This window comes from Falco rusticolus, chromosome 10 (assembly GCF_015220075.1).
Source record: "Falco rusticolus isolate bFalRus1 chromosome 10, bFalRus1.pri, whole genome shotgun sequence".
Classification (NCBI taxonomy): Eukaryota; Metazoa; Chordata; class Aves; order Falconiformes; family Falconidae; genus Falco; species Falco rusticolus.
The window spans coordinates 9,432,955-9,450,798 of NC_051196.1; the positions used below are offsets into that span (position 1 = coordinate 9,432,955).

The window sequence follows — 17,844 nt, forward strand, 5'->3', positions numbered from 1 at the left end:
AGAATAAAGATTTCAAAAGCATCTAAGGCATTTCTAAGTCTTTAATTCTAGGCCATCCTACTAAAACAAAGGAAAAATCACTTTGAAACAAAAACATTTCTCCAAGAGTACATAAAAGCTATATGCTCCAAATGAGAAAATCAATGTCACTCTTAGGAAAAAAAAAAAATAAAAAATTGCTTTTCCACTATTTCATTTCACTATGGTTGGAGTTTCAATTCCAAGTGATCAGTTCTCACAGGTATACACAATGTTTTTACACTACATAGTTTCAAACGCAAAAATAAATAAACAACAATATCCATTCCATTATTTCCAAATTGAGGGATGCAGAAGATATTTCCTCTGATCCAGAATAATGCAGTTCTGCAGCTTGTGTTCTTTGCTTTTGTTTTTAATCAGTGAAGTGGAACACACCAAAGAGCTAGCCTAGGTCTGAAACCTGAAGAAGGACTGTTTATGCTCATTCTTTTGAATTCAAGTGAATTCGGCCAGATTCAAACTTGAGGAAAAAGAGGGTTTAAAAAAATTTTTTTTTAAAAAAAAAAATATACGATTTGAAATTATATATTACAGTCTTCATCCACTATAGGTCCCCAAGAAGAAAGTGTTGCGCTGCCCGTGCTAGGCCAAGGAAGGACTGGTTGGTTTTAGAAACCTTTGAAAGATTTCTGTAGCTCCCTGATACACTTATATTCTAAAGAGGCTGCAGCTTTGAAAAAGTGTTTGCTGGATGTAGCTTCTCAGGCATACATCAGAAAAACTCTCTAATTTGTAAGGGATTGCAAAAAACTAACACCAGATTTTGCTTCCATTGCAAACAAGGTCACAGTTTCTATTAACTTTACAGTGATCAAAATCAGGATTTATGCACTGAAAAAAATTAACAGAAACATAAATAGCCTCCACAAACTACTCAGCAGGGATGTCTTATATAAGACATTAATTGCCACAGCAAGCAGGCCCTTTACAGAATATTTTTAAAATAAAAAATCAGAATTCATTAATACTTGTAACTATCCTTGCTAGGCAGTTTCACTTACTCTGTAACTTCTCTCTTCTGTCACTTGGACCTGTACTGAACTGAGCAACCTAGGTTTAAAAAAAAAAAAAAAAAAAGCAAGCTATTCTAGTTTCAGAAGCATTTATGGTGGAAATACCCTTATTCCCAGGAAGCATGTACATACAGTTTGTGTTAGGCCCGGTGCTTAGATCATTCTACAAGGTTTAGTGAAAAAGACCAAGGAAAACAAGAAGCCTGACTGTGCTATGTCAGGTGCAGCCTCTGAAGAAGCTGAAGAGCAGCACAGCCCCCTGTCCCCTGTGCACGGACACCAAGAATCAGGCCAACCGGCCAAGCTGCCGCTCACTTGATGCAGCTGTTTCACTCTGTATGAATAATGACACACTCACTTTGGCTGTACAAAGACAGGAATGACGACTGTCTGCCGCATGGTGTGACTTTTCACTGCAGAGTATCTGGACCAACATGTAATTGGGTGGTTTGTACAGTTCAGTTTCTGTACAGGACTCTGTATGTGCCTGCATACATTAAATAATCATCGTAAACCAGGCAATTGCTAACTTCAGACCAATATGTTAGCATGTCCTTAGAAAGAAATGGCACTACACAGAGCAGATGTCAGATCAGACTGTCTTTTACACAGACATCGAATGTGTCTAACATTTACCTTGAAGACAAACATGAACATCAACCCTGAGTTTGCACGTGACTGACAGCTGTTAAAACAGCTGCTGTGCTCCTTCTTATTGCTTAAAAAAGACTCCATGACAATGTTTATTGTAGACATCTCATCTTCAGGGCAACGATTTTTCAAGTTTGAAGGGTCAGTCATTGATCCACATCAGCAGGTTTTGTTCTGTTCATCCTTATTCCCTGACAACCACTGAAACGTGCTGCTACAGCAGCTGTTAGACGTGGGGCCTTCTGTCTAACTGTTTCCTTGCACAGTCTCGGTTTGCAATGCTTATGTGTTTTACACACATACTTAAGAACACGGTCCTACTTCTAAATAACAAAAGACTTCTTGTTTTCTGAAATGTATATATTTCATAGTAGTTTCTTAGAATGCTGTATTTTTGGCTAGAACAATGATGATTTCACTATAGGTTCAGTTTTCAGCTGTAGAAGAAGGATACGTATTCATCCATAAGCCAGTTCTGGATCTGAGGTGTCACAGCTATACACTGTTCTTGAGCGACAGAAACTCCTTTTATCAAAAACTTTTCAGGACAGCAGCATGGTGGTGTTCTGTTGGCAGCAGTGAGACTGTCAAGGAAAAGCAGCTGCAGTATTCAGTATTTCCATGATTTTTTTTTTTTTTTTTTAATCAAGTGGGAAGTTGTCATGGAAAGACTGATATGTCATAAATGATAAAATCACATTTTGTCTGTTAATTTCTCCTTCTAAAATGGTCTCTAATGCTTCTTGGTCAGCATACTTCACAGACAGAAAGCCACTCCTAAGAAGGCTCCTGTTGTGCTTCCAGACTCCCCTAACTCTCATTCTGATAAAGCATGGGGTCCTTTTCCCAGCCTTCCTTGGCACTGAAAATGGTCCAATACAACATTAATTTCATTAGGCACAGAAATCTAGAGAAAATTTTTAACACTGCAACAGATTTATTAAAATTAAGGCTCTGTTAAAATATAATTTTGAGATGTTTATATTTGTAATGTCTTGATAACCATAAGATCACACTAAATCTGTTCTATTGTACATGAGTAATTTAGACATCTCTAAACAGACAGATTCTCACACACACACACACACACAATTATTTGCAAAGTAGTTTTACTTCTTTTGATAAGTGTCTGCTGAACATCTATGAATTTCTCCTCTCCTGTGTTTTACAGATTGGACTAAGAACCATATGGTGTTTGTGGTCAACCTAGTAGTTTTTTACTGGAACATGAATTCCCTCAGTGATAGCCATTTTCAGTCATATATATTCTTGGTTACAAATTAACAAGTATTGTTTATGAACAACCACCATGCTAAGAAGCTTCACTGAAGAAAAAATGTTTTTTACAAAAATACGTATAAATAACATTTTAAAAGGAGCACTCATGACTTGTACAAAGAGTTTTTAGAAGTTCACGGAAGTTTTTGTAACTGCCATTTCCAGTACTTTGCACACTGTGCTTAGAATACAACATTAAGCTTTCAGGTCAGAGTATTACACAGCGTAACCTGGCATAGCTCTACCTGTTGGCATGAATTCCTTTCGTTGCCTTCAGCGGAGATGCAGTAAGTCACACCAGACAGGGCTGTAGTCATTGGTTTCCGAGAGTCAGTCTTGCAGTCTCTTGCAAGAATATGAAAGGATATGAATGGGTGTCCCTTCTCACCTGCATTTCTTTTCTAGTAATTCTCCCAGTATAGTCTTCTGACCCTGGTCCTCAACTTGAATTCCTCAAAATCTAACTGGTTTGTATTGACTTTCACATCCCTGGGTGAGCTTTGTGGCTTAACTGCTTATAAATTGAGAAATACATGAGCCAGAAGCTATTGAACAAGGGAACACAGAACTGCCCATTATCCCCTCAATCACAAGCACTTTTCAAGGTAAGTCTGCACTTAAAATACCACTTCATAGACTGATGGCACTTATTATACAATAGTTAAAAGTCTCTAATAACGTGGTCTTTCATTCTCAGCAAAGAATCTTCCAAATTATCACTCGGGGGTAGTTTTAATGCAAGTGACACGCTGTCATCAGTCTGCCTTCAAGATTACAGGCCTGGTTAAACAGCAGTCTTCAACAGCAACAAACATCCAGGCCCAGGTGGGGCCGGAATTAAGAACAGAATGCAGTCAGGCCTGGGGCATGTACTTACTCCAGCTATAAGCAACCGTCTTTACTATGCAGAATAGGGGCACTGCTGAAAATGGACCTTTTAAGGCCTAAATGGATGGCTTAATTCTAGCTTTGCTTCAACAACTTCAAGAATTAAAACAGCACCTTTATCCTTTTCTGCATGAACCACTTAAAAAAAAGCAAAACCCCCACAACCTCACATGAACTTTATGTTTTGTACTGTTTTGCTGCTACTATTCTTCTGTCTTCCCTTCTTTTCTTTACATTTATGCCCTCCCACTTTCTCCTTTACTGCCAGTCCACCTCATGTCCCAATTTTCCCGTTTCCCTCTATCATCACACTGAAGGAGGGCTGCTTCCTCACACCCCCCAGCTGGCTCCAGCGTAGTCCCTTTGGCCAGAACCAACTGTGGGCTGTTGTGCTTTGCCTCTGAGCTGTCCTCATGCAATTAAAGCAACGTGATTTCTACCACCGCTGAACGGTGTAGTAGGAACCTATTTTAACTGCCGTTGTTAACTATTTTACCATATTGCATTTACTATGGTCGCAATTTTAATAGTTGAGCTGCAGAAGTCAGTTTTGTTCCGCTGTTTCAAAGCAGCAGCAGCAATGCACAGCAGAAGGGGCTTGATACGACAGGCTAAAACATATGCTAAAAGCCCCTTCCAAGCAGTTGACCACCAGCACACCAAAGTACCAAAACCACCTTATGGCCTTGATTCATGCATATCTAATAGCTGCCCGTCCCCACGATGACTACAAGAAGTAGTATCAGATGCTGAGATGTGACGCCGATGTTCTTGCTGACGAGTCTGGGGAGTTGCACCAACACACCCTGTATGTTGCTGTTGGGACTAATAACAACAGTGTTGATTTTGGACAGTCAGTGACTAAAGGCAGAAATGGAAGGACGTGATGCTTAGGAAGCAATATGCTCTGGCAGCAGAACTGGGGAAGGATGAGCAACTTAGAAAGTTACACTGTTCAGATGCTATCACTTAGAAAGACAAAGAAGTTAACAACAGAACCTATAATTAACTGGGCAACATTTTGTAATGAAACAATTCTTACTAAAGTAATAGCAAGTCTTCCCTTAAACTCATGGGAACGCATCATTGTGGGAACAACACCCATTTTGTTTTCTTCACTGGTTGAACATGCGAGTTGCTCTACTCAGTGGATGGTATCAAACCCCTGAAGTGTCCGGGCTCATGGGCACCAGGACAAAATACATCTACCTTGGGAAGCACTGTCTGAAGCCAGGAGGGTACAAAAACCAATTGCAGATTCTAGTTTTTCAAGTGCCCTGTCTTCTCAAACCAAGCCAAATACCCTGCTGTGAGAAATTCTTTCTCAGTAGTAGTATCAGAGGACTAAGGAAACAGACAGATGATGCTCTGATTTTCCATTCCATCCTAGTATTTAACCACATGTAAGATTTGCATCATTTTCTCTATTTCTAGTACAGTACTAGAAAATAACCACAGTTATAAAGAGCTCTAAGATACTAGCAGGAATGAATTACAAATATGCTGTTGTTAGTTGCAGTAGACATATGGAGTGGATTGCAGAAAGGTTGAGGAATCTGAATCTTAGAAGTCTTACCATCACTAATTGTGATGTCTATTTAAAATAAAACTGAAGCACTGCAGGGAAAATTATTTCTGATAATGTCATTGCAATATTTAAGGATATTTCCTTGCCATTTTCTATTGCTTTTATTATGAAGCTACACATGATGTTCTCAATATTGTGTGTAAAAAATGGAGCATGGATTTTTAATGTCAGGTACCCAATTCCCTTTCTGTTGACTTCAGTGATTTCCTTCTTGTATAAAATATGCTAAAAGGAAACAGTAGGCGTACATAAACTCTGAAACTGTTACCTTATGTCAAACACCTCATCTAAGCCATCTCCCTTGCAAAAAGATGAAAAATCAAAAACATCTGAAAAAGGTTAGTCGGGGGGAGGAGGCTGTTACCCCATTTAGAAGAGAGGCTATAGCAGTAACTAAGAGCAGCAACTTAAACTGCGCACAAGGGAATGCCTCCCGATAGCCAGATATTAACGCACATCTAGGTGCAACTGTACAAAGCCATCCATGTTGGCAGCTCTAACGCTGTAAATGGTGTAACTGCAATGGTAAAACTTTGCACCAGAGCTAAGAATGGCATCGCCAAAACCCTCGGTCATACAAGCAGTCCTGAATTGGGGAACTAATCTTTTTGACTAACCTGTTTTGGCAAGGACTGCCAGGTGGGAAAAATAACCCCCTTTATAGAGCATTTCACCACCACTAGAATAAAATTAGTATCTTGCTAGTTATCTTTTGTGGTTACTGGCACATTCACCAAGATTAAAAGGAGTCATCTTTTCAAATATTTCCAATATGCTAGAGGAAACGTAAGTGGCTGCAGCTCTGCTTAAGCAAGAGATGCAACATATGCAATGGAAATCTTGAAGTATGCCAGATAATGTTTGTTAGTGCTTTCCCTGTTAATACCCTAATCCCTAATATAGAGCAAGTCTACTCAGCTTTTAAAGAAAGTTCTCACTCATTACTGGGATCTTGCTTAAATATGGGCCTTTTTGGGGGTTGTTTTTAACACCATTAGTTACCAAATTAAATGCATAGTAATGGAAGGAGACACAACATTATAATTATGAAAGGAGCAGAATCTCGTCAAGAAAACTTGCCTCTTTTCCCTTTGTCATGTATTTGCTGCTATCTCATTTATACAGAGCTTCAGCTGACATTCAAAGGCAGTTCTCGATCTGGTGAATACTGAACTGTGCTAATTGAAGTGACTTTTTTTGCTGTTGTTGTTGTTTCTATCTTAACTATAATTAAAATTTCTAATTGGAATTTACAGCCGTGCCTGTAGTGTGTTGTTATCACAGATGATATGCCAGAAGAGAGTTATGATGCTCTCCCAGAAAATGAAGAATAATGGCTCTGGCTCACAGGCGGATTGCACAGTTCCTTAGCGAACACTGAGAACTAGCTTAAAAACCTCCTGGAGGCGAACAGTAGTTACCACATAATTATGTGACAAATAAGCCACAGCCCATGCAGTGAGCAAGTCTGATGGATGGGATTTTCAGATCTTTTTGTCTTCATCATTCATAATTTACTCAAGCATGATGGCACTAGTGATCAATATTAAAGGGCCTCCATGAAGGAAGCCAGCACAGAACACAGTTGCAGCATGTGTAACTTGGCCAGGAAATACAGAATACTATCTGCATTTCACCAGACTCACGTGTCCCGCTCACTGTGAGATGCATGTACAGAGGACAAGACTCCCTTGTCTCTCCGTGTTTATATTCCATGGCTGAAACCACATCCATAACTTAAAAGTGGAACACAATAGGGTCCTTTTGAGGAAGCAAATATAAAAGGTAGTTGGAGAAAAAAAAATACTCAAACTGGAGGGATTTTTCAGTTTCTCCACTCACTCCCACAAACATCTATTTCCTTTGTGTCATTTTTGCTTATGTTATTTTACGGAGTTCGGTAATCTGCCCATCTGTCTTTGACAAGCATGTTCTAGGCCGCATAACGTTTTTACCATCAAGATTCGCCTAGAAACACTTTCACCTGTGCCCCTATACTTAGCCACTTTGGAGAGATACAATGTCTTAACCCTCTTGTCTGCCAAGTTAATAAAACCAGCTGCTGTGTAATGAAATAGAAAGGTTGGGGTAATTCAAGGTTTTGGCACTAACCAGAGCAACAAGAAAACAGCAGAGAAAGAAGAAAAAGGAGCCTTAGAAGAAGGGCTTCCAAAAGAACAGGGTTTGAAATTTGACACAGCTGTATGGCGTGAAGAGGGTGGCTGTACATTTCAGATTTGTGAAAATGAGACAGTACATAAGTCAAAAAGCTGTTCATTCAGATAACGTGTATATAAACTGTGAGCATACATATGTATGTATGCAATGTGTTTTAAAATGCACTTTCATTCATACGACATGCACAGTTACAGATGAAAAATGAAAATGTGGGTCAGTGCTGACTCTTGTATTCCTTAAATTCTTCCAAAATGAATAAACAAACCTCACTGTCAAAGTGCTAATATACCAGTGATTCTCAATGTATTGCAGAAACAATGTTCTGGCTTTATAAAAGAGATACCAAAAAGCTTACGGAGGTATTGTTGCAAGAATACAGTGACAGGTACAAGATGGTTCCTCCTACACAGCCTAGCAAGAGCAGCATCAATATCAGAGATTAGACTAACCTGTGGTGTCATTCCATGGCAGATATACATGATCGGGATATTCTCCGTGTCTGGCCCTTGATCAAGGCACAAATCACTTTTCAGGGAATTCTGCAGCTAAAATAAACAGAAAGAAAAAGAAATCAAACAAGCCTTACATGAGGAAAAGACGGTGTGATTACTTTCTTTTCTTTGCAATAAAATCATATGTAGTTGAGCAAGGAAATAAGCAAAATTATAAATACTTGTTGCAGTGAAAACATTGAAAAGAGAGCACTTGGAATAAATTCTTCCTTGTAAATAATTTGACATCACTGGTTTCAACAATGTTATAAAAGGTTTCAGGGAAGGTAGATTTCAAAAAGCCTTCAGAGATAGCAATAATTCTTGTTATACATTTTAAAAATACTAAGTCTAATGAGTCTCTGGTATACACTATATACAAAAGACAATTTTTTTTAAGAGTGCAGCTAGCTGAGCAGCATGGATGGAGTTCCAAACACAGGAGAAAGCCCTGCAATGAAACAGCTTTTTCCAGGAGAGTCTTCTGATTTCTGGAAATAATCCAAAAAGTCCTTTCTGCTGACACTTGGAGACTTCTGGCCAATTGGTATGCACTAGCTCTACTTTGCATTATTCCAGGCTAAGCCACGAACAGCAATCTAGCTATGAACAGACTGCAAAGTACTTGGCCCTGTTCATCACAGGGCCCTATATATAAGCTTTGCAATGCTGAGGCAGAATTTTCTTAAAGTGAAGTGCTAAATTAATGAGCACAGATAGCTGGAAGGTCTTTTTGAGTGTGAGGCCAAAGATGTGGACTGCATACCCATGGGCATGCATAAAGGTGCTCAGTGCTATAAGGGAAGTTCAGAGAACATTAAAGAATTGTCTGATGGAGGGAGCAAAGAGGTGATGTGGTTTGCAACCATCTGTGATTAACTGAGCAGCCCTGTCAGTTGTGTACAGGGGGCTCCTTTGAGGAAGACAAATCGATATGCTTAGAAAGGAAGTCTAGAAGTGCACTACTATGTACTAAGTGTGGAAAAGCCAGAGACTGAAGCCAGGCAGTGAATAAAATCACAACCGTGAACTCATCTCTACAAGATTTCCAACTCTAAACGTAACTCTAAATTCAGTAATAAACAGGACAAATCTCAACATAAAAGGGAAAACATGCATTAGGTATCAGGACTGGCCTTATTCTTACCTGCAAGCCTCGAGAATTAAAAAGTTTAAAAGTTTCCTCTCTCAAACCTTTGTTATTTCTTAGGCATAAACATAACCATGACCGTGACTCTAAAATCAGATGTTAGGCATTACCCTCTACCCAAAACAATGATAAATACCAGCCTTATTAATTCATGCCTAGATCCACCACCGCCTTCAGCTTTTCAAAACCTCTTTCACCAACTCAGATTCTAATACTAGTCCTAATGTTACAACATTTTCCACAACCATCTCCAGAATAAAGGAAGCAAAAAAAAAAAAAAAATCATCTGTCTTGACCAACATCAGCATGTGACTTAGCTGAGAGGGCTGACCCAGCAGTAAAATAGATACAAAGATCTGAGAGTCCGACCTTAACCCTAACAGCAGCTGTGGTGATGAGGTGTTAAAGCAAAAGAGATGAAACGGTGTGTTCCTTTTCACACCAGTCCTCTTCTTACAAACCTTGTAAAATGAGCTAGCTCCTCGGACTTAATTTCTCAAGCTCTTACCCCAGTCACAACTCTACAATAACTTAAAATACCTGTAGAGAAATGACCCCTACAGAAAACAGTCTAATTTAATTACAGGAATCAATTTTTGTGAATATGATGCCAGATAGAGAATGTAAAAAGGACGTCCTAGCTCTACTAGCTTCCTGTGGGTCCATACTAACTTGCCACGCTCGTCTTCCGTGTCAGGCACGCCTGACATTTCTACAGGCCAGAACTGCCCCCGCTTTAATTAGCACAGAACAACTCAAGAGTGTTTTCGACATAGACAAGTGTACTACTGTCACCCAAGTAATGATGATGATGATCCCAAAATACAGGCATTTGAGGTCATGAATTAAGGTTTGGCTACAGTATTAAGAAGCTTGCAGCTGGAATACTGAGCCTGTTTTGTTAATTCAGCTGCTGCCACAAACCTTCCAGCTGACAGCTCCAGTGTGTCTAAAAAATCATGCCTTGAGTATCTCTGAGTAGAACGCAATCCACGAAACAAATGAAAAATCAGGGAGGAGGGTAACATTCAGAATAACCTTGGCATAAACTACAGCAGAGCAGCTGTCTCTGTCAACTATCCAGTCTTAACAAATTACTTAACTAGGGACTTGAAGATTATCTGACTCTTCTACTTAGAGCCATGCATTGTCTTTGTGAATTACTTCCGCTATTACACCCTTCTCCCCCACCTTTTAAGAATGGGAAGTGTAAAAAAGATCCTTACCACCCCATAGGCGACAGTATCTGAATACATCCTCATTTCTGGATACACGCTGACGAGATACCACCTGAAAGTCTTGCACTGGAGCTTTTTCCTCAAGGCCTTCCTCTCAGAAATATCACCAATATCAATTCCGGAGTCCTGCACATAAAACAAAGGACAAAAGAAGCAGGAAAGACATCAGTGATACACTTCTGTGTAAACTATCATCCAGCATCTCCCTCATTGCAAAGACAATTATGACCTATGATAATTATCAGCTTTTGGTTGTGGAGCGAGTCTGCTCCCCACACGCACGCCGTAAGGGCCCCATTAAATCGGACAGGGGTCACCATGGCGGGGTCTCTTCCAGAGCCTGCTTTGGTCATTGGAGCCACTCCTGCTGACTTTGGTGGGGTTCAGCGCTGACTTGCAAGGAGGATCACTGTTCTCCAGTTCCCTGGCACTTTCCAGATCCAGCAGTAATTGGCAGGAAGTAGCAAGTTGCCCTAGAAACAACTTTATTGCTTGTGTCCCACTGCGGCCTAATCATTAATATATGACACTTTCTGGCCAGTTCTGAAGCCTGGGTTTACTGCTTCCCTGCAAAGAGCAGAAGCCGTGCTCACCTTTCTGAAATAGCACTTACTAAATTTCTCTTGTAATGTAAAAAGAGAAGTTGATATTTTTGTTAAAAGCAATTGCAAAATATTTTCTCCCCTAATTTTTATTCTCCTTTACAATTTCTAGCTAACCTAATTTGTACTTACTGTAAGAGCAGAGGATAAAGCGTGAGTTTTGTAAAGGTCCTGTATATAAAAATCAATAATTTATCACGTTAAAATCACACAGTGGAATTTTTTAGAGAGGGATCTAAGCATAAATTCATGGCTGTGTTTGACAGGAAGTAAAAATGAGACATTTTGCTCCACACTGTGCTCTAGCACTTCTGCCTCAAACAAAACACAGGATAAATAATTTTCATAGGGAAATCCTATAATCTATCTACTTAAACAGCAGCCTTTACTGGGCCATAAGTGCCTGAAAGACTTTGTCAGCCACCAGATACGATTTAAAAATAGCATTGGAAGCACTGAATATTCTTAGTTACACATCAAAAAGGTATCTTTCTAAGTATCTAGGTTTCTGAGCAGCTGAAGCAACAACTGCTTGTTACATCCTGAAGTACTGAATTAATGAATTAATCTGGAACAAGTCTATTTTACTATGGAAGCATTTTCTAACTAAAGTAAAATTGATTTCCACATTAGCAAAGTATACTAAAAAGTAGGAAACTGAGGTCTGGCATAAACAGGCATAACTCAGATTAATCCTCAAAAATGATGGCTCTCCTCCCCTTAAGCCCTACATCATTCATAAGACTTTATGTGGAACTACTCCTTAAGTGATGCTTTTTTCCTGACACTCCTAGCAAGTGACTGGACAGAGGAACATGCTGTAGGCTGCTCTAAGACAACCAACCAATCCCATGGACAAATCCTGCATGTCCACGTCCCATGGACAGGAGGGAAAAGGAGGATGCCAGCACACAGACATTCCACTGCCAGCACTAACCAGGCTTCCTAGGATCAGGTACTAAATTGGTCCAGTGCATCCCAGCTCCTTTCACATGCAACCCTACAGGCACCAACGCTTGTTTCCTCACGGTTTACTGTGTAAGGTAAGAGTGAGCATCTGGTGCCTCAGTAATCACATCCTCCCATGCAGCTGGAGAACAGCTCGCTTGTAGCACACTGGCTCTATCACCAGCAACAATAAAGTGTGTTCCCCAAAGCTGAGAACATGCTGGGAGGGGAAAAAAGTGAAAAACAAACCCCAAAACATAAGGGAGCATACATGGAGAGCACAGTTCTTGCTTCTGAGACTTGAAAAAAACTTTCCTTTGGGTTTTAAGTGCTTTTCTGAATCTATTTATCTAAGTAGTTATGATGCAGGAATCACCCTGGTATCTGAGATCCCCGTTTGAAACCCTTGGTATTTCAGATCCACCCACAGAGATCCCAAGGCGGCAGTCACAGCACACTGCCAAATGACTCTTAACTCCTTTAGATTATTAGCTCTCAAAGACTAAACCCTTTAGAAACATCTGGCTACGGGGCTTCTCAGAGATCTGGGAATTGTTCCACGGAAAAAAACAGGTCCTGTGGTTAACATTTTAGAATAACATATTTCATGGAAAGGCCGACTGTTTTAACTGAATACATTTCTATTACCTACACAGCCCATTACCAGTGCACTGGTTCATCAGCTTCCAGACAGAGAATTACTCCTGCAGTCAGCCACTTGCGTACCAGTATTTGGCCATGCTATCTGTCTGTCCTCTCCGCATGTTTCTCACAATGACATCTCAACGTCTTTTTGCTTAAGCTGAAACTAGGTTTGATTTGAAAATTGCCCCTCTTTGGTCTTTCACCTTTCATTTGATTTTGAGGTAAGCAAAGATGAAACAGAATATTGCCGTCCAATCTGATATCCAAGTTTGATCTAATCCATCCCAGCCTTTCTCATCCACCATTTCTTTGCTCCCTGCCTACTGCAAGTCTGTATCGGAAGTGTCCCACAAGGGTTAAATTATTTTTTAGGTTGCTGCTTTACACTGAATACTCGCTCTTTCTGCTAATGTTTCTATACCAAGCAGAGCCTGCATTGCTTCTAACCTTTTGATGTAAAAAAATAAAAAAGGATTCCCACTAACGATGTAGGTTTTCCTTGGACTGACTAATTCAATGGCAATGCTTGGGACTATAATTTTGTACTGTGTTTTCCTCTTTCCCTTAAAAAGGTCAAAGGCTTTCCTTAAACATGCACCTGCTTCCTACTGCTCTAGAGTCAGTTCAGTACTTAACAAAGTTTAGCATGGGAAAGAAAAAGGAATTCCCAGGTCATTGGAGCTCTTCCCCTGATTCTCGGCAGCAGGCCTCGCATGATGAACACAAAGATGCTTAGAACAGCTTCAAATTACACAACTGATTGGGGATACTCGAGCACATGTCACGCTGTCAGACAAAACAGAGCCCCAACACTGTTAAGTCCTTCCCTATTTTCCACGTGGCAAAAGACAGAAGCTGGGTGAACACTTGAATGTACCCAGCTGTAAGTCACAGACGCCATCTGACAGGAAAACCTTCTGATGGTCACATAGGTGCCACACTGTCTCTGAACATCCTGTAGCAATTACTAGGCAACGACCAGAATCCAGCTTTACAAGCCTGTTACAACTGTGAAAACTAAGCTGTTTCCCAGTATATTTTAAATAAGTATGAGGGCATGTGTGTGTTTATTTGGTTTTCTGCAGTGGTGAGAAATACAAATGAAGGTTCTTTGTGCTACAGGTTCTGTACATACATACTGATAGATTTCTCCCAACAACAGAGGCATCTCGTTACATTGCAGGAGAGGCTACCACCATTAAAAGCTGATTTAGTGCTTGCCATTTCCAGCTTTTAACTCTGCACTACGGTTTGACAGCAGTAGCCTTTGTGAAGATGAAGAGAGTATAATCTACATTGCAATTTATTCAAGCAGTTCAGTGCAATGATTAGTACATTTGTGGTGGGAAAATGACTGGAGATTGAAGTAGTAAGAAAACTCGTTATTCCTCTTCAAGACTATACAAAACATCAGTTTTAGCAGTACAACATCTACCATGAAAACACCTTGATGCACTTTGTGACCTGAAGAAACTGGTTCAATCCACTCACTGCATTTATTTTTCCTTTGTTTAATAACATGTATTTTTTTCCTTTAATAAATGAGTTTTAAAATTTATTATAACAGGCTTATTTTTTTCTGATCTATCGGCACAGTCGAGACTGTGTTATTATTGTTAAATTTCCATTTAAAAATAATAATAATGACTTATCTTCATATTCTTTACGAAACTGATTTCCAAATTGCATTGAGATCTCAACTTTTCACAAGATTAGGCACCACCACCATAATTTCTGGATGAATATTATGCAAATACGTGTATACTACTGTATATCCTGTCTAGCAAAAGGGACTTCTGAGTTTTGTGCTAATGCTATGTTTGCAAGTCAAAAAATGAAATGTAATCAATCAATGAAGATCAACCAATCTTTAGGAAAATAACAATAAAAATAGAAACTGAAATTTAGATCTATCAGGCTAATCACAAATAAAATTCATTTGAAATTGTTTTGATGTAAAAAAGTGACCCTATCTTCTAGAAATGTCTTCATTCTTGTATGCACTGCTGTGCAGCTACTCAAAACAGGGACACTTAAAGGGTAGCTTGGATTCTGTGAGCATGGGACTAAGGTCCTTTCCCTATACGAGGTCATAAAGGATTTTTTTCCTAGCACTTCCATGGTATATTATGTGGCTAATTCTGCAACCTAAAAACAGGACAATGACTTCCCCACTTTGCCAAAATGATCTAGTTTTTAACCATGAGAGATAAAGGAAACTATTGAAACCAGCTGAGTCAACATCAGTATTCATATATCTAGCTAGGTTTTGGTTTCTAACCTTTTTTCCTTATTAAAGGCGAAGTACGGCATTTTATTTAATGGCAGCAAAATGAGTTTCTCTGAACAGCTGCAAAATCACTCAGACAAATTTTAAAAGAAAAAACAAACTGTCCAAGTTCATTTAAGTCTAGAATACTTGCTTTTTCTATACTGATGATAACTGCACTCTAAATCAAAGAAACAACCTATTCTGCATGGATCCTGCAAATTTTTCAGAACAGGTACAGTTGCCCTTTCTCAGATCACTATAGCTCTTAACAGTTCACAGCCAAAATACCATTGACTACAGAGATGAGGAACAACTGCAGTCAGATATCAAACTGAACTCTCAGGTTAGCTGTCCAACATTATCTTTTCAATATAATGGACCAGCCATTGCTCATCTGTGGAAAAGAAATCTGGACAAGAAGGCCAAAAGGGAGTTGCAGCTAGATTCTACAGTTTGTCATGACGTCCACCTTACTCTGATGTGAAATGATTCAAGAGTGAAACACTCACACTTGAATCAATAGATGTTAACACCCTTTGGCCCCTGGCAGAATTCCCCTCACAAATGTGGCAGAATTATAGCTCTCTGTGATAGTAAATGAGAGATTCAAATTCAAAATAAGGTGTGTAATATGGATTTGATGCTGCTGTTTTCCACATTTCTGCAGCTACTAGATTAAAATCTCCATGAAGAGTCATCAGCGAGAATGATGAACTTGATAATTTGTAAGGATAATTTGAAGATAAAGAAATTATTCTAGAATAAGACACAATATATTTTTTTATATAAGTGTGTATGTATAGGCATATCTTATACCTATATATAAGACATAAATACATATATATGTGTACGCAAATAACAAAATCCTAGCAGAAAAATAAAAATTCAGAGTAGGAACCAAACCTAAAAGGATCTAAAGCCAAAGACTGCAAACACTGGACTCACCTCCTGGGGTATGTTCCATGCCATATAGACATGGCTCTTAAATTCATCCATCCAGACTTCAGCCACCCTTAGTGCATTTCTCCGGACATGAGCAGTTAGATCTTCTGTGTATGGTTTATGTGCTCTTTCAATGTGGGCAATCCTGGAGCAAGGCAGAACCTCAACACTTCCTCCACATTGCCATACCTAGGAGAAAAAAAAGACATTCTGCTAGTGAGAGCTCCCTACACCACTGCTGTCTTTTAATAAATAGACTGAAATTGTTTTATTGTTATGAAGGAGAGTAACTATGCGGAACTTATTTGACTATATAGAGGGGGGTTTTAGACAGTTGTAAGAGGAGAGAGTTATTACACCTTGCCTTACCATGAATTATCAGTACTACTTAACCTTATGGTAGAATCATTACATTACGAGTAGCCTCTCACCACAGTCATCCTGGATCAATTTAGCTGTTCTCAAGATTAATAAAATCATTTATAGGGAATCCAAAACAATAGCATCTGGGTTCAAGTTTTAATGCCTTGAAGGCATTTCTGTTAAGACTGTGCACAGTCGATCTCAGTGCGTACATGCTCTATTCAGAATCTTGAACTAGGCAGCCTTACGTAAAAGGGAAACTAAGCAAATAAACTTTTTAAAATCACTAAAGCTTCAGGTTCTAGGAAGACTAGGAATATAAATCCATCTTGTGCTTTGTTTTAAGCATAGCTCAGAAAGGACCAGGTTTATTTCTTTCGAGAGGGAGTGATTAAGACTGCCTGGTGAAAATGTACTGTGAACAACTTCAACACAGACTACTCTCAAAAATGATAATACATTTATAATGTAGGTTACTGTACCTGCTCCAGTGCGTTTCAGTTTTGCCCACTACCACAGCTGAGCTAACATCCATAATGTTGAACCTAAGTTTTACGTTTATTTCTGCTTTTGTCTCTTTCTGCTTTTAGCAAAAGAGACAACTACTTTGGCAGTCTTGACAATCAGTGAAGTACTTACTTGAATTATTTTACATGGAAGCTCTTTTTCTGTGTATCTTGTATTATTGTAAACTTCCTAACAAGATCAAGGCGTCCCGCTCATAATGGTCACGTGGATGCAGCTCAGGTGAAAACCCAGACGTACTCTGTTTGATCCTGCTGAACAAGTACCTCGGTGTCCCAGAGGCATGCGTACTCACTGAGAAGTGACGGAATTTACCTTACAGTCCTGCTAGCAGAGATTGCCGAGGCTTGGTATCCCATACCAAGAGAGCAAAATATGACACCAAGCGTGCTCCTTCCTCATGCAACTAATCCAGGAGAGACTATATTCTGGTCTCCCTCCTGGTGGCCAGGGATGTGGGTTGGCAGAACACCATGTTCTGGAGCTGATCTCAGACCCCTCAGGTCTGTCCATCCTATAGTCATATGCTCTACTAAGGAGGCACTTTGTTCAGTCATTCATTTTATAAATTTAGACATCTGGCTTGAATACAGCATTTAGGCATTTGGCAGCTCCTGAGACCAGAAAATGTGGCGTGGGTTCAGTGTTTACAAAGCCTTTTCTGAACAAGTGCCTAATTGCATTCAGCATATGCTGGGAAAAGAGATAGAGCCTTGGTTTTCAGAGCGCTCTGGAAGATGAGCTATCCCGTAAACCTGCTGCACAGTAGAGAAGGGAGCTGAACAGACTTCAGCATGTCTCTGTGTTCAGAACTTAGAAACCCGTAAGAATAAATAAACATAACCACTACCAACATCCAAGCAAAACTGAGATGATCATAAATATTTTTAAACAAATAGGCAATTGATCTGGCACAAAAATAAATAATCTGGAAACAGCATTTGCGTCCTTTCTTTCTAGATGTCATATACAGTGAGCAATCCAGTTTAATGATCTAACAAAAATAATAGTTTGTCAAACATCTAATTCT

At 39.4% G+C, this 17,844-nt stretch overlaps 1 protein-coding gene and 1 long non-coding RNA gene across 7 annotated transcripts in view; one reads left to right on the top strand and one right to left on the bottom strand.

The window, feature by feature from the left end:
* GALNT18 (polypeptide N-acetylgalactosaminyltransferase 18) overlaps window positions 1–17,844 on the bottom strand; it is a 263,582-nt gene that overhangs the window by 42,438 nt on the left and 203,300 nt on the right. For all 6 annotated transcript variants that reach the window (XM_037401732.1, XM_037401733.1, XM_037401735.1 and 3 more), the window contains 3 exons: window positions 15,930–16,115; window positions 10,506–10,643; window positions 8,088–8,183 (listed from right to left, as the gene is read on the bottom strand). In XM_037401732.1, coding sequence (XP_037257629.1) covers window positions 8,088–8,183; window positions 10,506–10,643; window positions 15,930–16,115 — 420 coding nt within the window. The remainder of the gene's footprint in view (window positions 1–8,087; window positions 8,184–10,505; window positions 10,644–15,929; window positions 16,116–17,844) is intronic.
* The window catches only part of LOC119154336, a 56,732-nt gene that overhangs the window by 31,426 nt on the left and 7,462 nt on the right, over window positions 1–17,844 (top strand). The window lies entirely within an intron of this gene.